At 31.8% G+C, this 24,005-nt stretch overlaps 1 protein-coding gene across 1 annotated transcript; it reads left to right on the top strand.

Annotated features, from left to right (window-relative positions):
- The first annotated feature begins 4,412 nt into the window (after positions 1 to 4,412).
- LOC142322733 (putative phospholipase B-like 1) lies at positions 4,413 to 23,544 on the top strand. The gene is made up of 5 exons (XM_075361811.1): positions 4,413 to 4,481; positions 8,711 to 8,850; positions 12,965 to 13,144; positions 19,133 to 19,303; positions 23,286 to 23,544. The coding sequence occupies exons 1-5, from the start codon at positions 4,413 to 4,415 to the stop codon at positions 23,542 to 23,544; spliced, it is 819 nt and encodes a 272-aa protein (XP_075217926.1).
- Positions 23,545 to 24,005: the final 461 nt, after the last annotated feature.

Raw genomic sequence — 24,005 nt, 5'->3', positions numbered from 1 at the left:
CAAATCTTTTAATACTCTATTAAATTCAGATTTCAGAATTGTATCTCCCTTTTCATCAACTTCCTCTACAACACCAGTTTCTAATTCATTTCCTCCATATAACTCTTCAATATATTCCACCCACCTATCAACCTTTTCTTTTGTATTATAAATTGGTATACCATCTTTATTTAACACATTATTCGATTTTAATTTATGCACCACCAAATTCTCCCTTAACTTTCCTGTATGCTTCGTCTATTTTACCAATGATAACTTGACACTTCTGAGCACTTTTCTTTAATCCACTCTTCTTTCAGTAATTTGCACTTCTCGTTTATAGTATTTCTTAATTGTCGATAGTTCCTTTTACCTTCTTCATTACAAGCATTCTTATACTTTCTACGTTCATCTATCAGCTGCAATATATCCTCTGATATCCAACGTTTGCTACCAGTTCTCTTTGTTCTGCCTAAGTTGGCTTCTGCTGATTTAAGAATTCCCTTTTTAACATTCTCTCACTCTTCTTCTATCTATTATATCTTTTTTACTCAGACCTCTTGCGATGACCTTCTCAGAAATTTTCTATACCTCTTTTTCCTCAAGCTTCTCTAAATTCAGCTGATTCATCTAACACCTTTTCTTCAGGTTTTTAAACCCCAATTTACATTTCATTATCATTAAATTATGGTTGCTATCAATGTCTGCTCCTGGATATGCTTTGCAGTTGAAGAGTTGATTTATAGATCTTTGTTAACCATGATATAATCTATCCAATACCTTGCTGTATAACCTGACCTTTTTCCATGTGTATATTATTATGATATTTTAACTGAGTGTTGGCAATTACTAAATTAACTACATGAAAACTCAATAAGTCGGTCCCTCTCTCATTCCTTTTACCCAGCCTGTATTTACCCACAATATTTCTTCCTTGCCTTTTCCGATGCTTGCATTCCAATCTCCCACCATTATTAAATTTTCATCCCCTTTTAACTGTTTAATTGCTTCATCAATTATTTCATATACACACTTTACCTCATCATCATCATCATGGGCACTTGTAGGCATGAAGATGTTAACAATCATTCTCACTTAGGCTTTGATTTTATCCTTACTACAATGATTCTATTGCTAAGTTTTTTGAAATACTCTACTATTTTCCCTATCTTTTTGTTCATTATAAAACCTACTTCTGCCTGCCCTTTATTTGACCCCAAGTTAATTATTTTAAAATCACCTGACCAAAAGTCATTTTCCTCTTTCCACTGAACCTCGCTAATTCCTATTACATCTACATTTAACCAATCCATTTCCCTCTTTAAATTTTGTAACCTACCACCTTTTTTAGACTTCTAACATTCTATGCTCTGACTCATAGAATGTTATTTTTTAATTTTCTCGTGATCCTTCCTTAGTAGTCCCTATCTAGAGATATAAATGGGGGACTAGTTTACCTCTGGAATAATTTACCATGGAAGGCGCCTTCATCTTTGTTACATGAAAATGCAGAGAGCTAAATTTTCTTGCAAAAATAACAGCTGTAGTTTTCCATTCCTTTCAGCTGCACAGTAATCAGAAAATTGAGTGATGTTGATATGCTGTTTAAATCTTCCTGACCTTTATAACTACTGAAAGAGCTGCTGCCCTCTTTCAGGAATCATTCCTTAGCCTGGTTCTTAACACTCAACAGATACCTCTCTGGTATGATTGCACCTTCGGTCCAGCTACTCTGTGTCACTGAGCACTCAAGCTCCCTCACCATCAACAAGGTCTCATGATTCATAGAGAGAGTAAACACACATACACAAACACCTACACACACACACACACACACACACACACACATAAACATATATATATGTTTAAATGTAAACATATATATATATATATATATATATATATATATGTAATTTTATTATAGTAAGGGTTGAATTAATTTGTTACTTTATACTATCTATCCCTGCCTTTCTTTGGCTGTGAGCAAGTAAAGCACCTGAGGTATTAGAGACACCTAAGTTGATTTTTCTGAAAGTAATGATATTCATTATACAGTTAGTTCCTGAGGTAAATAGGTGTCATTTATACCAGCATTTTGTGGGCTTAGCGTGAAGAAATTCTACTGTATATTTGGCTCAGAAGAAATAATAGGAAACCACTTTATTCCTCATCTACCATAGTAGCTTGGCAAAGGATGCTGCATTTTATTCTTGAAAATGGTAATCTCATTGCAGTAATTAACATACAATACAAAAACGCACATCAAAATTTGTTTAAAATAATTGTTACTGAATGAATGGAAATACACTCACTCTTGGTGTCTTAAACATGGACTCTACAAAGAGTATACAAGGAAATTTTAGTTTACCCCAAGCTAAACAATTTTTTTTTTGTAATATCATATCTACTCATAATATGGAAAGTTTCTAATAGTAATTTTAATTTTACAGATATAACCACATGATGCGTTTTCTGAAAAATTATATATTTCAGTACCATTTAATAACAAATGTAACAAAAATTATACCTGGAAGGCGTATAACATTTTCTGGATACCCAGGAATAATTCATTCACTTGATGATTTCTATACAATATCTTCTGGACTAACAGTATTGCACACAACAATTTCAAATTTAGATGAAGGCATTTGGAAATATATCACATCAGATAATGTAAGAAGGCATATTCACAAATACGTAAAATATTAGAAATTACAATTAAAATTGTAATTTTGTTGATTTGTTCTTTATTGGTATAAAATATTTGACATAAATATTAGAAATTAGAATTAATTTCATTTTTGCTAATATAAATATAAGGAAAATAAATTACTGTAAGCATTGAAAAATTCTAATTCAAAGCTGCTCCAGTAGAAAAACTCTGCAATTTGAATTATCCCGTGAGAAAACTTATATAAAATGAAGTAAAGTAGGAATTTAATTCAGAGTTCCTAATGAAGAATAGTATATTTAATGATGAGTTTGATACAGTTTTATAGTACAGTTTTCCACCGACTAGGCTGTACTATTTCATTTTCTGAAGTGGTCATACTATTTAATTCAGACCCGCTATAATAAGCAAAAACTACAACTTTGCCTGAGAAAAAATAACCTTCTTTAGGGATTCACAGGGGATTCACTACCTCACTGTTCTCAAAGAACAAAGAACTATCACATTTAAGTACTTTTTTTTAATCTTTTTAAAAAGTGATGTCTGCAATTTCTTCCAAGAGATATTTGCCATCTTTTGTTTGTTTCTCCAGGTCAATTCTAGACCTCATACTGTTATTTTAAGTACAGAAAAACTATAACAGCTAAATAGGATATGCTATCCCTTCCTCTCAGCTCAGATTTAGTGGTATTTGTAATCATCATCCATTTGAACTAATAAAGAATTTTTGGTGAAGAGGATGTTTAACAGAAATGAAGAAGTTAGAAGGATGGGTCAACATCCAACAAGACTTTTCTTCTAGGATCAAAAACTTGCTTGAGGGCTGGAAGAAATGTTTTGTCATAAGACTGCAGTGAACCAAATAAATTATAGATATGAAATTCTGGTTTATATTTTAAGCATCCAGTATGTATAGAAATCAGTTTTATTAAAAAAAAAAATTATGTTCACTATTGCTTAGTGCTCTGATTATAAAATGATTCAATACACCTAAACAGCTACATACTTGTATAATTTGCTTTATAATAAGTAAAGGATGCATTTCTGAGCTTTTGTACAATAAATTTAGTTATGTTCAATCAATACAAAGATGTAAGAAAAACTTTATAGTCATTAAGTTGACTAAAGAAGTTATATCATTTTTTTAGTATAAAATATCATCTTTACTTACATGATTTTAATCTGTGTTATCAGAATTATTATTATACCAGAAATATTCAATTGCAACTTAATTAAAAACTACTGTCACTGATAGTCCAATAGTTATGAACGAATTCAAAATATTTCAACCCTTAACAAGGTTTAGAGAGCTTTTAAATCAAGTTAATGAGTAATTATTTTATTAATAAGTCTTAGATATTTATTGGACAGAACTGAGGATGGAGACCAAAATTCAAAAAATACATTCTTCATGCAAATGGAGAAATTATAAATATATTATTATGTAATTGTATTCAAGTGCTTTAAGACCATGTCCTGCATCATAAAATAAATGTTAATAAAACTTAATAATTTACTTCTTGTAGATGAGAGAGTTATAATCTCAGTAAGTGTATATATATATATATATATATATACACACACATATATATATATATATATATATATATACATACATATATATACACACACACACACACACACACACACCTTACATATATAAAATTCTAAATAATAGCAAATTACCTGGGTTTATTATTGATTATTAATATTAACAATTAGTAAACCACTAAATATAATAGTTAAACAGAAATAATCAACGATGAGATCTTCTGAAGATCTTCTGGAAATGGTCTTGGACCAAAATGGAACAAACGGTGATGCTCAGTTTGTGAGTTCTGTTCATTTAAAACAGTTTGTTGATATATTTATTATTTTTATTGATAATAACAACATTATTATTACAAATAAAAATACACATAGATGTATAAATGTTTATACAAATAGACACATAGAGTAACATTAATCACATAATATTTCTTTTGTAGTTTGATAAAAATATACAGCATTTCTTAAATGGCTACATGAAAGAAGCCACAGTTTTTTGGTACATGAAAGTTTTATTGCAATCAGAATTTTTCCATCACTACAGATTTCATGTGGTAACCTTTTTGAAGTATTGATTTTATGAATTCTACATATTCTTTTGGGATAATTTATGTACAATATGTTAAATGATTTCTCACAGAGGATGGGGTACAATCATAACATTAGGAAGACAATAAGCTATGTATGCATAATGATTTATTTACTGTAAGTTCTGACATGTCAGCACAGAAGTCTTCTGAGTTATACAATTAACAAGCCAGCACTGTTTAAATGTTCACTGTGTATGATACTGTGGTTTCACTTTGTTTTGTGTTTTAAAGTTACTAAGTCAAGTGCTGTGTTAGTGAATAAATATTCCACGGACGTGCATAAATGATCCTTGTAACCACTGATATGTTTGAAAGAATTTCATGTTTAAAGAATGACAAACTTTGACTCCACTATTTAAAAAATGTTATGAACTATTGTTTGGCTGTAAAGTTACGGATCAAGATAAGAACTGGACTCCTCACATTTACTGTTCAACCTTTATAAAACATCTGACTGACTGGTCTAGGGGTAACTGGCACATGAATTGTTGTCATACCAGTGATATGGCATGAATCAGAAGTCCATTTGTCAGATTGTCATTTCTGTATTACAAAGATAAATGGAATAAGTAGTAAAACCAAACACACAGTGGAGTACCTTAATTTACCCCTGCTTTACGGCCAATACACCATGGTGAGGACTTACCATTACCACATCATCCAACACATCTAATTTTAAAAGAGAGATTGCAATATGCGTTAGCTATTGAAGGAGTAAGATGATCATAATTATCTTCTGTGAACCTCATCTGACAACTAATGTGAATTAAACAAACTTGTAAGAAATTTAAACTTGTCAGAGAAACAAGCCAAGCTTAGGGATATAGCTAAAATGCTGGAATTTTCTCCATATTGACACTAAAGTCTGTTTCTCTCATAATCATCAGGAAGAGTTACAAGATTTGTATTCTGAAGAGAATAGTTTATTGTACTTTAATAATGTTTGTGCTGTTTGCAAATAAAAATAAAATTTTTTATTTGTAACAAGTACATAGTACATAGTACATAGTACATAGTTACACTATTTCTCTACATAGTCGCCACTATGATTTAGACATTTGTCGTAGTGTGGTACCAACTTTCCAACACCCTTGTCATAGAACGGAGCCGCCTGTGTTTTCAGCCATGTTTCTACGCTGGTCTGCAGCTCGATGTCTGTGCCAAAATGTTGTCCTCTTAGCCAGCGTTTCATGTGAGCAAAGAGGTGAAAATCAGATGGAGCCCAGTCCGGGCTGTATGGTGGGTGACCAAACACTTCCCAATGAAAACACTGCAGGAGCTTCTTTGTTACAGCTGCAGTGTGCAGCTGAGCATTGTCATGGAGAAAGACAATGCCTGATGACAACATTCCTCTCCGCTTATTCTGAATTGCCCTTTGTAGACGTTGAAGAGTCACGCAGTATGAGGCTGCAGTGATGGTCGTGCCACGTTCCTTGAATTCCACCAAGAGAACTCCATTCCGGTCCCAGAACACAGTAGCCATACACTTTCTGTTGGAAAAAGTTTGCTTGAACTTCTTTGGTTTACTGGGAGACTGAGAATGCATCTACTGTTTGGATTGTTCTTTTGTTTCTTCAGTTTCAAAATGGACCCATGTCTCGTACCCTGTGACAATTTTGTTCAAAAAATCTTTTCCTTCATTGTGGTAGCACTGGAGAAACATTAGGGAGGCGTCCATTCTCATTGTTTTGTGATGGTCAGACAGCATCTTGAGAACCCATCTTGCACACAGTTTGCGGTACTGAAGTCTCTCACTCACAATGATGTAGACAGCTGACCTTGAAATTTCAGGAAACGATCACTCAATACAGAAATTGTGAACCGACGATTTTCTCGAATTGACTCATCCACTCGCTCAACGAGATCATCAGTTGACACTCGCTTCCTTCCCTGACCGCCTGAATCATGAATATCTGTACGTCCTGCTTTAAAGTTCCTGCACCATTGTCGCACTCTGCTGTTACTCATTGAAGTTTCACTGTACACATTACTTATTCGTCTATGAATTTCAGCTGCATTACACCCCTCAGCCTGAAGAAATCGAATTACCGTACGCACTTCACACTTGGCGGGAGATGCTATTGTTTTAGATATGTTTACGTGCTAGCTGTGTTAGAACTAAACGAAGTGACGTGATTGAAGGCCATACTAGAGACGCTGCGCAACACATATGCGCAAAGGTTCATCTGATTTTTGCGCGGGTTTTTATTTAGCGACCGATCGGAACTTGAAAAAAATAACCTTCATATCAGGAAAGAATGTTCAAAGCGTGAAGCACTTATGCTTGGATAGAAAAGTGTTGTACGTCCTCCAATAGTTAACTTTCAAATGACTCTTCTACTTCCACACCATATAAAATTAGGGTGTTTGAAAAACTTTAAGTCAATAGATAAAAATGGTGCTGGTTTTTATTATTTGAAAGAAAAATGTCCTTTTGTTAGTGATGTGAAAATCAAGGAAGGAACTTTTGTGGGTCCCCCAGATAAGAACTTTGATTAGAGGACAATCAAAGAACTGTTAAGCCAAGTTGAAAGTCAGCTAGGAGGGAATTTAAAAGCGTTGTGTAAAACATTTTAGGATATCATAAATTCCCCAACTACTTTGACATTTTGGTTGAATTATTAGTCATATAAACATATGGGATATAATATGTTCCTAAAAATTCATTTCTTGGATTCAAACCTGATCTCATTCTGGACAATCTCAGTGCTGTCAGTGACAAGCATTTGCTTCCACCAGCAAATTTCAGCCAAGAAATATAGGTACCAGAACAATGGAGTGCAAAAATCTCCTCAGATTATTGCTGGACACTAAAGAAGGATGTTCCAGATCTCAAAAACTAAAGGAAAACAACTACGAGATTTTAGGTAAGTTGAGTAGTACTTGCATGCATGTAAATTCTTGCATCTCTTTTAAAGTTGAGCACATATTTAGCAATGTATCATTAAAAAAAAAAAAAAAAAAAAAAAACTGTGAATGAAGAAGAAAATTCATTTAAATATTTTAATTCCATGTACAAAGTTTTATAACAATTATGTATTTTGTTCCTTGTGGCAAAAAACAGGTTTAATTTTTTGTTCCTCAGTGTTATCTGATAACAAAATTGCATTTATTAACTCCATTAACATATTTTCTGTTCTTATAAAATAGATTTCATAAAAACCAGGAAAAGATTTATTTTAAATGGTTAATGAAAAAAGTAGAAAAGAATGTATATTGTTTCTTGATAGAAGTAATACTTTAATGTGTTGCTTTGCACTAATGTACCACTGTTTGTTATGGCTGTAAGGTATGTAAACCATCAGAGGTTACAAGAAACACTAGTAAAAATTTCTTTCTATGAAAGCAATAATATTCATTAGCCAGTACCTTAGAGAACAGATTGTAGGCATCCATTATAGATCTAAACATATCCTGCAGTTTGGTAGACTTGGCATACCAATTTACAACCATATGTTCAAAAATAGAATGAAGTAGAAAATTAATTTATTCACACTTTTTGTAATAAGCTTGGTATGAGGTATTTCTTGACATGAAAATGGTTGTGCTAATTTCAGGAGTGACTTCTATCTCTTCTCTGGTCGTCTATAACCCTTTTGGTTATGGCATATAATATATAACACATATATAATATAATATAACACATATATTTATTTTTTCTTAGTTTATATTAGTTTCCTTATATCTCATTTACCAAATTTACATTTACTTTTGGATTTTTGTTTTTCGTGAACAGTTTTTGATCATTTCTATGTAAAATTTCATAAAATATCAATAAGTGCAACTAAATTAAAGGTATCATTTTTAATGAAATTTAATCCTGTTCTTTTTTTTTTTTTTTAATGCTAAATGACTACTAATTACCACTTTAGTCTCTATATAACATATAAAAAGTAAATAATAGAAAATATTTTTTTATTAGGTTTTAGAACAAGTAAGAGTGATGGTTGCTAACCGATTGAGTTTAAGTGGTAAGAGCTGGTCACATACATTTTCACAAAGGAACAGTGGAACCTTTAATAACCAATGGATGATAGTTGATTACAATAGGTTTGAACCAGGGTAAGTTTTAAAGTAAATACTAAAAAAAGTGTGTTTATCTATAAGGTATATACATGAATTATCCATATGTAATTATGTGTAAATCCATTTATATGTAAGTAATAAATTAATGCAGTGAAATATTATTTAGTCTAAGAAAATATTTATTATTTGTTAATAATTCATTAAAGAAGAATCTGTAAACAGTTATAAAGTAGTATCACCACAATAAAATTTAAAACTTATGCTTTTACTTTTGTTCTGTTGACAAAACTTCTGTCGCAAAGATAAACATAAACATATTAAATGAAAATAATGCAATCATAATTCTATATGTAATTAACAGTTAATTAATGATACAGGACATAATAGATAGCATATTTATAATATTTTTATTACATTTTCTTAATTTTTAATCTATTTATTTTGTATTTTTTGTATTCTCTTCTTCCATTCACTTCTTATCTAAGCATTTTTGTTTTTATACAAAATATTTTTGCCCATTTTTTCTTTAGTAATCCTGCAACTTCATTTGATTTCTTTATGACATTATTTCTAATTCTTTTCTCTAATTTCTATTTTTCACTTTTCCTCTGTTTAAGGAAAATTGGTAGAAATTATTTCATTCTTTAACTTTTCCTGTTTTACTTTTTAATTTCTACTTTTTAATGTTGATCTTTACCTTTCATAATTAATTTCTTTTCTGCTGTAAAGGAATGGTGCATTTTCATTTCATTTCTGCCTGTTCTTCAGTTAATTTTTATGTTTCTTTTTGCTATCTCTTTCTTTTCTACCACCTTATTTAGATAAATCAGTAACTTCCTTTTGTTAAATTAAAGTTACAAACTAAAGACGTAACATTTAAATTTAGTTCATATAAGTTTTTTAATAATGACGTTTATATGTAACAAATGAAAAATGCCAAGCTAGATTAGGATTTGAAGCAAAAATTTTTTGAATAAAAGCAGAAATTTTACCACTTCACTACAGAGATTAGCATCTTAAGCAATAACAATATCCAAAGTAATATTATTTTACTAAAAGCAATAATTTGTATTGAGTTATTAAGCTTCCAGCATGAGATAATTATTTATACTGTCTTTAATGCTGTAATTAACTTTATTTTAAAAGCATTGAAAGAATTAAAGAATTACCATCTATCTGACACATTATTTAAAAAATGACAAGCATCCATGCCAGGCATACTAGTGAAAGTGAGGGTAAAGAGGTTTCCTATTGACCATCACCGAGCTGAATATATATTATATGTATGTACTGCTTTCATTTAAATAAAGAAAGCAATATACACACAATCCTGTAAACACACACACACACACACACACACACACACACTCAGAGAGAGAGCGAAAGAGAGAGAGAGAGAGAGAGAGAGAGAGAGAGAGAGAGAGAGAGAGAGAGAGAGAGAGAGTACAGTAATCTTACATACATTTACTAAAAATATTAGCATACTTCTAATCTATTACCTCACTATATTACATATAAAATTTACCTTGTACTGTATTTATTATATGGTATAATATCTAACTATTTACCAATAAACATATTACCTAACTAAACACATTACTGTATACATTATATACAGTAATGTATCTTTACATATATTTCTAAATGTGTTAATATTTATTTTATTCTTATCTATTAATCTTTACACACATCTTGAGGGAATTTATCTAAAACCCATTGAAGATTATTGTTGAAGAAGGGATCTACAATTTTAGAGATAAGGGTTTGTGAGAATGGATAATAAGAAGGTTACATCTCCCAAAGGGGACTTGAGAATAAGATAAATTACCTTCCTACATTTTTTTATTTGTACACCTCTACAAAACCCATACAGTGAACCCATTCCCTGTTCATTGGATAGAAGAGTCAGGCAGTTGGGCATTTTGGTAAAATGGAAATCTACAGTACAGTAGAATGGTGTAATTGAACTTTTGAATGCTATATTATGATACACATTTTACATAACATGTATAATAATAATAGTAATAATTTTTTTGGGGGGAGGAGGTGGAAATGCAATTTATCCACAGTGTGCCTACTCCCACTGGTGGTTTTATCAAACTGCCATCAGTAGATTACTGGCTAAAACCTTTTATCAGGACTCGACATGGAACCGTTTTACACATACTTCAGGCTGAGTCCTCCTATCCTAGCCTGAGAAGGCCACTGCCTAGTTTTCACCTGGCTTAGGACTAACCAGGTCGCCCTTCTTGACCTTGAGAATGCCCCCGATGAATTGGACCAAACTCTCCCAGCTGCTCAGATCACAGAGGATTTTTGCAACCACATTGTGAGGGGATCAGTGCTGCGAGATACACCTCTAGTGTCCCTCGATCTGCTGCCCACTGAGCACACGTGCAAAAGATGTGCTCAGTGTCGTCCTGTACACTGGTGTAATAGAAGCAGTCAGAGGACGACGCTTTCCTTATGGCATAGAGATAAGCTCAGAAGTACCCGTGACCCGTTAAGAACTGGGTCAAGTAGTACATCACCTCTCCATGCCAGCGCTCTGTACACAGTCTGACCAGAGGGAAGCTTTGCAGTACAGCGTCCTCAGGTCTCTTGCCACACAAGGAATGTGAGAGTCCGTTTCTCCCCAGCGATGGCTTCCAATTTTCACCTTGCCTTCTGTAGGTCACTACGCACTCCCTTGCAAAAAGAGCAACGGGTATGACGTCGGCGACCACCAGAACGACAGATTCGGAAACAATCCGATATACGGAAGCGACTCGCAAGGCAGCGGTGTATTGCACCAGCGCGAACCGCTTCTGGTTTCTCTCAATTTTAACTACTGGGCCCACATGGAATGCACCGTGGACATCAGCAGTCGCCGTCTGCTGGCCTTCGGTCCGCCGACATTCGCCATGAGCCGGCTGAGGACGGTTATGTCTCTCGCGGTTTTGTCAGCGGCTCTCCGTAACTCCTCAGCAAAGTTGAGTTTCCGATCAGTCATCATACCTAGGTACTTCGCGGCGGCGGACTTGGTATCGATAACCTCATCCCCGACCCGGAAGTAGAGGAGGGCGTCAATACGCTTCTTCGTTAGAAATACGATCTTCGTCTTGCTAAGGCCTAGAGACAACCCAGGTCATCCAGCCAGGCGTTAATCCTGTGCATCAATTGGCTGAGCCTCAGTTGAACGCGTTCCATGTCGCGGTCTGCAAGAAGCGCAACATCGTCACCTTACCCAACCAAAGCCGACTCTTCCGGCATGTTCAGTCTCAGCAAGCAGTCGCAGACAGTGTTTCAAAGGTCGGGGCCGAGAATCGATCCCTGCGCCGTCACTGACTTGATCGCGGTCCTACACTAGCCTGCCGCGATCTCCTAGACCGCTGCTGGCGGGTCTGAGACGTGGTTTCTCAGGTATGCGTTTACCATTCTGATGAGGTATTGCTGAACGACCCCGCCGGAAATCATACTGTTTTGGGCAACAGAACGGTTGTGGGGGGGGGGCGACCGGAAGCGTCACAAGGCGGGTATCTTCCCCTACGTGGTTGGGATGTTTGGGTAACAGGCCACCTCCCTGATTCATCCTCACAACCAGTCTCTCCCGTAATAGCTTCTACAATACCTTTCTAGCTTTGTCAAGCATACATAGTGGGTGGTAGGAGGACGACGGTTCCAGGTCTCTTTTGCCCTTGAGGAGTGGCACAAGACAAACAGGCTTCCATTATTCGCTGAAGGCCCCAGCTTCCAGACATGCACTGTACATGTCTAGAATCAGACGGGACCTGCAGCGCCTCACCGGCTTGAAGATCTTGCCTGTTATGCTGTCAGGTCTAGAGGCTTTTCAGTGACCATAGGACTCCCTCCAGCTCATCCTCAAGAAGAGCAGGAAGTCTCCCAAATTGTCGAAGTTCCGCTCGAGATGAAACGTGTTGACCAGTAACAATGTCTTAATGACATGCTCCGCTTTAGCATCGTCTAGTGGAGCTGGTGACTTTGAGACCCCCAGTCGCTAGGTCACTAACTTGCAACCCAGACCTCAAGGCTCTGTGTCCATGGTCTCTGTCAGTTCTTGCCAGCAGCATGCATTGATCATGTCGATGGTCTGACGGAGCAGACTACAATAATAATAAAACTTAATACATCTGCATGAAATTGATTTCAGAAAGCCTTTAAAAAATGGATTATTTTGGGTTCTTGAACAACTACCTGGATATATTGCAGCACAAGATGAAACACCAGTACTAACTAAACAAAAATATTGGGCAAGCTACAATATACCATTCAATATAAGAACATTCAGATTGAGTGGACAGACAGAGCAAATTAGGAAATATGGAAAATGGTAAGATATAAACAGATATATATTAATATACTTTATTGTTTACGACTGAAATAGAAATCAATAAATTAATCTATTGATCTTGTTAAGAAATGAAGTAGATCAGTAAGCCATTTTTTAAAACATCCAGGGGTAGTTTTTTTGGTAATAGTGGAATGTATAAAAGATAGAAACTGAAGCGAAAACATAGATTAAAATTTATAAAATAGATAATTGAGGGCATAATATGTAACAATTATGTTGATTTTAAAAGGTTAGCATGGAAAGGAAAGGGATGGAGAGTAGAATAAATCATTTAAATGAATGATGAATCCAAAAAAAAAAAAAAATAGGAAAAAATTACTCTGTAATTAAAACATTACATCCAATAGTGAAAGCAGATTTGTACACTGACATTCCTTATATTTTACTAAATAATGAAGTAAAAATCTCAACCATTCTTACAAGTTTTGTCTGACAAAATGAAAAATGTGGTTTGAATCACAATTAACATTTTTTCTTGAAAGAGTGAACCTTCTCGTACAAATATATTAGCTTAAAAATAAACATTAAATCCTTTTATACATAAGACAAACAGTTTAGCTTTAAAATCATCATATGTAACAAATATTTTTCAAAATGACTCATTACTTTTTCTTAACAAAATAATATTTAATGACTGGTAACAGACACAACATAAACGTTATTTTATGTTAAATGGAAATCAAATAAAAATAAAACAAGAAAATAAAAAAAATCACAAAAAGTAATAAAATCACAAATATTCTAGCCCTTGTCTACTAATCTTTAGAGTCCAGTTACTGAATAAAAAATAAGATGATCCTGAATGAATTTGTAATACAAACTTTTTGAATAAACTGGGCGGGAAGTCCCTTTACACTGAATAAATCCAGCTTAATTAGGTTCTAGTGCTGCTATTTCTCACCACTGATATCGCCCACTGCTGCTAGAAAAGGAGGGGAAGATAAGCCATGGTGGGAAGACTTTAGTCATAGTCGAGTGTGGAACGATGGTGGATATGAGTGCATTCACTGTCAAAGAGCATTTGTTATCTTGAGTGTAGATCCATGAACGTCCACACACTGCTAAAACATTGGAGAACATTATTAAAGACTTAGAACAGTTTAGATCTGGAGTAACAGTCCAAGGTGAAAAGATAAAGTGCTACAATTTGCTGATGATATAGTAAAAATTCTAGCTTAGAGTAAGAAAAATTTAGAAGGAACAATGACTGGGGTAGATGAAGTCCTACACAAGAACTACTGCATGAAAATAAACAAGAACAAAACAAAAGTAATGAAATAATGTAGATAGACCACTGAATATAAAAATAGGAAGAGAAAAGATTACGGAGGTAGAAGAATTTTGTTATTTGGGAAGTAGAATTACTTAAGATTCAATTTTCTTAATATTTGGCACTGTTGGTATAATACAATTTATATAAAAATAGAGTATCCACTTACCAACAATTGTGAGTATTGACTATCCTTTTGGATTATTCCTCCATCATCAGGGATTACTGATTAATTATGAATTTTATAGTTGTGCATATAAATTTTTATAAATGGGAATTAAGATGAAAATAAAATTTAAAATTATTATGTTCATAACAGTTGATTGTCAATAGTTAAAATAAGTAAACATTAAACAAAAAACGTCTTGTCAGTAAGCTGTTTAAAACTGTTATACCCACTTCCTTAAGGTGGCTGAAGCAGGAGCGATATAAAATACCGAATAGCACAGGTGAAATGAGCTTTCAGTGAGAAATATAATTTGCTTACATTAAAAATTAATTTAAACATCAGGAAAACATTTTTGAAAGTAAGTGTTTGGAGTGTAGCTTTATATGGAAGTGAAACTTGGACAATCAGAGTACCTCAGAAGAAAAGATTGGAAGCTTTTGAAATGTGGTGCTATAGGAGAATGTTAAAAATCAGGTGGGTGGATAAAGTGACAAATAAAGAGGTGTTACAGAAAACTGATGAAGAAATAAGCATTTGGAAAAATATAGTTAAAAGTAGAGACGACTTATATGACAGCTGAAAATTTCCTTGGCCCTTATTTTTTCAATGGCACAGTTAATCATCACAGTTAACTGAGAATGATTGATGAGTGGTTGCTTCCAGAATTAACAGCAAAAATGATCGCTGACATCATTATGTTTCAGCAAGACGGTACTCAGCGCATTTTGCTTTGAATGTCTGTAGACGTCTCAATGAAATTTTTCCAAATCGCTGGATCGAACGTGGGTCAGAAGAGTCGAATAGACTCTTCCACGTAGAAAGTGGGTCGGAAGAGAAGAGGGCTACATTGCCTTGGCCAGCAAGAAGCCCTGACCTCATCCATACCTGACAATGCACTCTGTGGTTTGGTAAATAAGAGATCCGAAAACGCAGATATGTCAATAATGAGCAGCTCCAAGATGCTGTTCGGTCAGCATTTGAAATGATCACTCCTGATATGCTGTTGCGGATGAACAACCAGACATAGAGGTGCTGCAGCTGTGCTTTGAACATGGGGGAACGCACACAGACGTTTTAGATCGAAGGCAAGCTGCACCTATAAGTTCAAAATTAATGCTGCATTGCATAACTAGTGTAAAGGAACTTCCCGTCCACCCAATAATATGAATCAATATTCCTAATCATAGTAGGTAATTGGTAATCATTATGAAATTCATGAATACATAATTTTTTAATAAAAATATTTAAAAATATATTGAATATTATTATTAAAAAAATAAATAAATATATACATGCCCAGGGTAAGATTTCAAGAGGCATAAAATAAGATATTCATTAAGACTTACAAGCAATATTTATAACTCTGATAATTTTCTTTTAAATAATAAAATAATATTCTCTTGTTGTACAATCACTTAAAGTATGCTTTTTTTCTTTTTTTTAAAGAAGTGTACATTTCACACTGAAATTTTTAATAATCATTGCTTAATCACTTTATTATCTTACTATGTCAGTGTGTAACTCTTTATCAAATTACAATGCACAGTTTTAGGTATATTTCATAAGAAAGCTATCTATTGTAATGGGTACCATGATTCGACTTACAGAAAGTTTCAACATATCTTCGCGTTTCACACCCCAGACCCCAAAACCGTTGTCAGTTCAAAAGTTGATATATATATTTCACTTTCTTGTGGACAAGATAACTGCTGTGATTTTACGCCAATCACTTTCAAATTGATACATAAAATACAATGACCCAAAATCTCGATCGAGTTTGTTAATGGGCAAAATCGGACCATCGGGATGTAAATGGGGGCCTTTTTCAAAAAAACAAAATATAGCTATAACGTCCTTATTAACTAAAATATCAAATTTGTTTAAAGTTCCTACTATTCTTTGGATAAGGGCCTAAAACTTATCTAAGTAAAGTTTTTTGATATCTCCAACCATTGGCCCAGGGAGTGGACAAAAATGGGGTTTTGAAGACAAAAACTCATACCTCCCTTAATAGGCACAGTATTGAATCGGTTTAAAGTGGTCATTAGTCCTCTAAACATTACCTAAAACTTTTGTCAGAAACAATGCTTGATATAACCAACCCTTACAGCAAGAGATGACCAAAATGTTGCTGGAACTGTAAAAAGATGGGGCTTGTCATATGATAAACACGAGAAACTTTTTTTTCACATGCAACCATTGTCATATTGAGGAATTTGAAGCTTTTCTTAACTTTAAAGTGGAAGTATGTTTTATCTCCTACTTAATACCAGTGAAATCTACCTCTGCCTTCCAGCGTGCCAAAAGGGATTTTTATAATATGAAAAACTGATAAGAGTAAGTAATTACCTCAACCATTAGCATTATATATAAACTGTATGCAAGGTCAACGCAATTATGGATGTTTGAGTTTAGGCCAAAGTATCTTTTGGTAATGAAATCATTTCCTGTTACACAAGAATCTGAGAACTAATAAATTAAAAATTGTTAACTACATCAAACAGATAACTTAAAATGTTGCTTACCACTCACATGTATATGAATGATTTTTTAGTTTGAATATACTGATGTTTTACAAAGAAATGGTAATATTTAATTTTTTTTAATTTATTTTGAAAATTTAATTTTTCTTAACATAACTTTTTGGTTTGGTTTAGAAATACAGTTTTCTACCATATTTAAGTTGGTATTCTATTAAATCTAAGTAATATGTCTTAAAAGTTTAATTGTTTTTTGGTCAGATGACTTTACGAAAGTTGTTAAAAATGTTAATTCTTTTATTAGTAATTTAACAAAGTAAACTTTCTTTAAACTTTTCTTTAAAAAAAAAAGTTATTTTTCAACAACTAATTTTTGGGGACACAAATTACTGGAGTTATTCATCTGTTACCTGTATTTTAAATTTTCTTTTTGCGAAAAAAATTACCAGTTTGGTTCATAATTTGTGTTCCAAGAATTTCAACGTAGCAAAAGCACAGGTAAAATCAGGTAAATTTTAATGTTAGCCAGAGGTTGTAAACAAAGAATCTCAGAACATTTTTCTTGATCATATTCTGAATTATCTCTATTCTTTGTGAGACTGTGTAGACCTTTTTTAAACTATTTTCTGGCTATTGATTAGAAATGTAAAAATACAAATCAAATTTATTTTTAATGGCATATACTTATAGATTATTTAAGTTATGTCATAAATATACAATGATAACTCCAGTGATAACATAATAACAATTGTATAGAATCAAGGAAAAGCATGGAAACATGTTAATTTTAACAACTTCACAAAATACAAAATTAATAAATTAAAAAAGGTAGTAATAGTTCATAATATCCTGAAAATTTTGATGCAAATAAATAAAATTTGAATAGAATAGAAAAATATTGAAGAGAACAATTGAAAGATATTTAACATGTTAAATAAGGATGCAGAAAATTCAGGTTCATTTAAATATTATTATTATTTAAATTCATCAACAGAGTAACACTGGTTTTTGAAAAATGCTTAATTCAATTTTGAGTAAATTGATTAGTAGATTTTTATATGATAAGTTCATTTATTAAGAACAGCAATGAAAGCAATGTAAGGGCTTTTCTGATAGGATGAAGTATTATGTTGCGTAACAAAAATAAAATACTTCTGCTATCAGGTTTGGAAGGATTGAATGTTATTACTTCAATTATTTACGAGCAAATGTTTTTTTTGGAGATATAAATCATCTATAAATATAAATTTATGGAAATGTTACTTTTTATTTTACTGATCATTGACGTATACGATTCAAATCAGTACCAGATAACGATATAATAGTTCATTTTTATAACTAAAGCCATTCATTTTGATACCATAGTGCTCCATTGTTCAGAAAATAAAATATGTTGTAATGGGTATTTAAATAGCGGTAGCTCATGACCCATATGTTCATGGGAAAAAATTTCAAACAGTGAGTTCACAGTGGACTTATAAGTTGTACAACTGTAACTCCAGTTAAGATATAACTACATAATAAACTCTAAAAAATCATCTTGAAAAATTTCTGTGTTATTTGAAAATAAATCACTTATAAATTTCAGGGAGGCAAGGGTGATCTTTATATTTTTGAGGAGGAAATAATGCTTTAGAAAAATCATGGATAGTCATATTCCATCAAGCTGTAATGTGGATGTTGCTTCTGTAAAATATAACTACAGTCTGTACAATTTTTTAGACAAATTCAATAACTGATTGAAATCTAATTGTAATTTTCCAGAGAAAAATCAATCAAAATTATGAAAAGAAAGATAGTTATTAGATGATTAATGCATAGACATGGGTAGTTTACCATTTTGTTCATGAGCATCCTTCCTTATTGAGATTAGAAATAAATTTTATCTCCTTAAACTAAAAATAAGTAAATATAAGTATAAATAATAGTAAAATATAAGTAAAAGTATAGTAAAAAATTATAGTCTAAATGTAAGTAAAATAATATATGTATAAATAATAATTAAAATAATATATAAAATTATTATCTTATTTTTACTGATTTAACAGGTTCAGCTATGGAAATAATCCAAGAGGACAAATATTTAAGAGAGAACAATCCAAAGTAACAAATATGAATAATTTTATGGACTTAATGCGCTATAATGATTATAAAAGGGATCCTCTCTCAAAATGTAACTGTAAACCTGGATATAGTGCTTCAAATGCCATAGCAGCTAGGTAAAGAAAAAGTATATTTAGAATAACACTGTAATAATTTTTTTTCTTTTAATAGTTATTAATTACACTTGGCAAATCACATTATTATTTGAAAAAGGTTCCATTAACAGTCACTCTCAATGATGTTGCACTCACCACACATCTGCTGACAGTTATATTTTAGAAATCCTGAGTTTAACACATTATTGATTTTCACTGATGAGTCAAGTTTAACAGATAAGCAATAATATAAGCAATTTACACACCGATGTCAGTGGGCAGATGAGAATTGTCATGGTACCTACTTCATAGTAACAGACACCAGCAAAGGTTTTAAGTTAATGCATGGGCTAGTGTCATACATTCTTATGTTTACCAGCACAAGACATCTAAATTCTTGTCAATTACTCTTTCAGATCTCTTGGAAAATTTGTCTTTGCACATCAGATAACACTTATGATTTATGCATGATGAAGCTCCAAAAATAGGTTAGCTTACATGAAAACGAACTGCTGAGTAACATTTGTGATGCAAAAAAATGGGAAGAGCAAGACTTGTAGTGTGTCCAGTTTGTTTACCAGATCTTAATCCTGTCGATCAGTAAGTAAGACCTCTTGGTATAGAAGAAACATTACACCCTTGTACTTGTGACACATGTAAAACCCACAAGAAACATTTGAAAGAATCCGGTATTCCATGAACAGACACGTTCATGTATATATTCCCCCCAAATCGTGGTGAATCACATGATGAAGAGGTAGGAATAATAATATAAGAGAATTATCTAATTTACAGGTTAACAGATTTCTTAGTACAAGAACAACTTCCTTTTAATAAATAATCTAAATACGTTTATTTTGCAGATAACATAATTCAGACTTTTATATAAAAATTAGAAGGGAACTATAATTTAATAAAGAAACAAACAGATGTCCAGCTATAATCTGATGTAATATTATTAAGAGATAAAATCTGTACTTTATAAACATTCCAAACCTCATCAGGACTTTTAACGTAAAACCTTGAAAATGAATGACAGAGATGCAACTAATCTGTCAAAATGATCAGTATAGGAACAATTTTCATCCCATACTATTAATTACCAGAAACAACAGTCAGTTACAAGTTAATGAAATTTTATTTTTATGGAAAGTGTATATTTTTTAACTCACTTGAAAAACTTCAAAAGATATTATTAAATATCTTTAAACTACTTACTGCAAGTAGGTAATATATATATATATATATATATGACATATATATATATATTATGTCATATATATATATATGACATAAGTTACACGCAAACCAGGTAACTGACCAATACAAGAGAGAGTAAGCCTGTATTTTACTGACTAATGCATAAAATACATGCAAATGAAATGAAGTTTTTAAGAAGCATGGTAGAAAAGATAAAAAGAGACAAGATAAGAAATGATGCAATACCTACAGAAGAAAATTAAACAGGACAGACTCTTCCAAAGGGAAAAGTATGATTTAAATATGATAAGAAGTCATAGAAGACCAAGAAAAGAGTAGTTAGATTGGTAAAGGAAGAGTTGAAAAAGAGTGCTGATGTGGAGGAAGGTTTTGAAGAGAAATGATAGAAAAATTGGGTTAATTGGACATTCATCATCAGCAACCAAATTAAATAACAGCTAGATAATGGGAATGGGTGATGATGATGAAACTTTAACTAACAAATTAAAAAATTGTAAATTTTATATGCAGCAGTAATAATAATCAAATATAAATATAGAAAAGAACAAAATTTTCTTCAAAATGCTTTTCTTCAAAAGTCATGAATTCTGTGTATTGATAAAAATGAAAAAAGTAACTCCTTCCATAAGTTTATATGGAATCTAAGTTTATATGGAAGCTATATGGAATCTGAAAAATTTGTTATTTTCTTTACCTCAAATCTTCCATAACTTTTGCATGAAAATACTTTGAATATCTGAAGAGCAGGTTACATATCATTCCATCAAAACATTCCAAAACTAATTCTATATAATACACCTAGAGAATCTAAGGTATTTAGACAATTTATTCCTTCTACGTTCAGGATTTCCTACCTGAAATGTTTCATGTTTTGTGAAGTCATCAGGTAGTAAGGAATACTAACAATTTGTCAAGTAAAGAAACGATAATAGTTAATATATTTTGTCTATAATTAATATTTATGAATTCTTTTAATTAAAAATTAGCTGATATCCAATTAAACGAGAAATAAATTTTATATAAAGTGAAAAATGCTAAGCCTGGCCAGATTTGAATCTATAGTCTTCTTATAAAGCCAAAGATGCTACCACTACTATAAAGGATGTTATAATTATTAATTAACACAATAACTTACACTTTATTCAGTCAACAAGCTATGGAAAAGTCCACTATTCATAGAACTAATGTAATTCATCACATAAGTTTCAATCATGCATAATTTAATTTAACTAAAATTACCTCTGGACATAGATATCAATAGAGTTAGGCAAAAATGGAGTACAAGTTTGTTGGTTAAGAATAAGAAACAGAATTCAGAACTGGGTTTAATGAAATTAAGGCTGTTTTGCATACAAGGACAAGATTGGTACATATGAATTAACCTTTATGAGAAAGTAAGTATTATTCACCATGTACCCTTTAGTAATGGTATCAGCAAATGAAATTGGAACACAATGTAAATATCTATATCTGGATTGGCTATTAAAATAATAGCAATACTGGGTTTGTACCGATTAGTTAGGAGAAATATGAAATATAAATATTTACTACAATGTGAATTTAAGTAACAGCCATTTAAACACTTGCATCATCTTCATCTTTGATGTTCAATGACTGTAAGCTATTGAGCAGTTTCACATACTACAAAATTTATATACTGATCTTAACATTTTATACACTCTCCTCGTAATCTCCATCACCTAAATGGAATCATATCATCTAAATAAAAAATAATTATTATTCAGTCTTTAAACAGAATCATCTTTATCCAGAAAGCGTGCTGTAGTAAGAACTGCCTTCAACTCATAAAGTACGCAATAGCAAGACTCACCTTCATACCAGCCCTGGTAGGCAGTGACTCAGAGTGCTATTATTAGGTGTCCAAAATTGATTACCTCTTGTGAAAAAATGTTTTTTTTTTAATGATGAAAATTGATCAAGGAAAATCAAAAAAAGGCTTTGTTATTGTTCAGTTAAGCATCCTTCCTCATTAGGAAATAAGTTTTTCTATATAGAAATAAGTTATAATTACATAAGTTTTATTATATTCATTTACAAAACAAATTATCGTAATATTAACCTTCTGACAAAATATCAATGGATTCTAAATGGATAATCGATAGTACTTTCAGTATTGATTTATTGTTACCAAAAATAGTTGTGTTTTAAGATCTGCTAAGATATTAAATGAATGAATTATGGTAGTACAATTTATTAATTTATTTTATAATTATTATTACTGTTGTTAATTGTTTAAAACATTTAAGAAAAAATCGTATGATTTTTTGACAGGCAATACGTTCAGTAATGTATGTTCTTTCTTTTTGCCTTATTTGTTGATGTTGCTTCTTCTTACTTATTGTTTATTAACATTTAAGAAAAAAAAATCATATGATTTTTTGACGGGCAGTATGTTTCATCGTGTAAGTTTGTTCTCAGCTAAGGTGGATACACACACAGACAAGACACACACATATAAATATCCTTTGGTAGGGTAGGACTAGATTTGAATGTTCTTAAATAAATTTTTTTTATAAATTTACTTTTTTAATTTGCCATAGACAAATAGCTTTTGAAAAAAAAATAGTTCACAATTACAACGAACCAAATATATCAAACTATTAATACAAAATAATGTAATATGTATTATTAATAAAATTTAACAATTAATTTTCTTTTTTATAATTTAATAATACCCTTGTAGTCATACTAAAATAAATATAAAAGATTTTATTACATTTGTTTTTTTTGTTTTCTTTAAGTAAAAAATTTATATTTTCAGGCATGACCTTAATCCAGCAAATGGAACGTTTGAACTTCACTACCTTTCGCATAGAGCTGGTGGTGCAATAGATGCAAAAATAGTTAACTCAACATTATTTAAGAAACAACAATTTGTTGCAGTAAGTGGTCCAACTACAGGTACAGATTTACCACCTTTTAAATGGAGCACTAGTAAACTTGAACCTAGGTACAGACATTTGGGACACCCTGACTTATGGCAGTTTAAACCAATTTTAACTGAATGGAGCTTAAATTGAACAAACTACAAAAATTTGTTTACGTACATCAGATAAATTTTCTGTGTAGTCTTTTAATCCAATAAAATCAACATTTAAATTTTCAAATAATACAACTAAATATTTTTAAAATTATTGTGAAAAAAATCAATTTTTAAATAAAGCAATTGATGACTGAGGAATCAGATTTTTTGTCTTTAACACAATTTTTTTTATGTTTAATTAAATGTAGGTGACATGACTATACTGTATTGTAACATTTATAATCAATAAAATGTATTACAAATGTTAATTGAAATTACCAAATTTTTTGTTTGTTTTGCAAAGTAAATATATAATGTATATATTTAATGTAATATATATAATGTATAAGAGTCAATCTGGGAATAAATGGGTAAATATGATTTTTAAATATTAAGATAGAAGAATATGTACTTGATGTGAACTTCTAAGGAAGTTAGAAAATTTTGTTATTTAAGAAG

The sequence above is a fragment of the Lycorma delicatula genome, chromosome 4 (assembly GCF_047948215.1).
Source record: "Lycorma delicatula isolate Av1 chromosome 4, ASM4794821v1, whole genome shotgun sequence".
In the NCBI taxonomy this organism is placed as follows: domain Eukaryota; kingdom Metazoa; phylum Arthropoda; class Insecta; order Hemiptera; family Fulgoridae; genus Lycorma; species Lycorma delicatula.
This window is presented reverse-complemented; position numbering and strand designations above follow the sequence as displayed.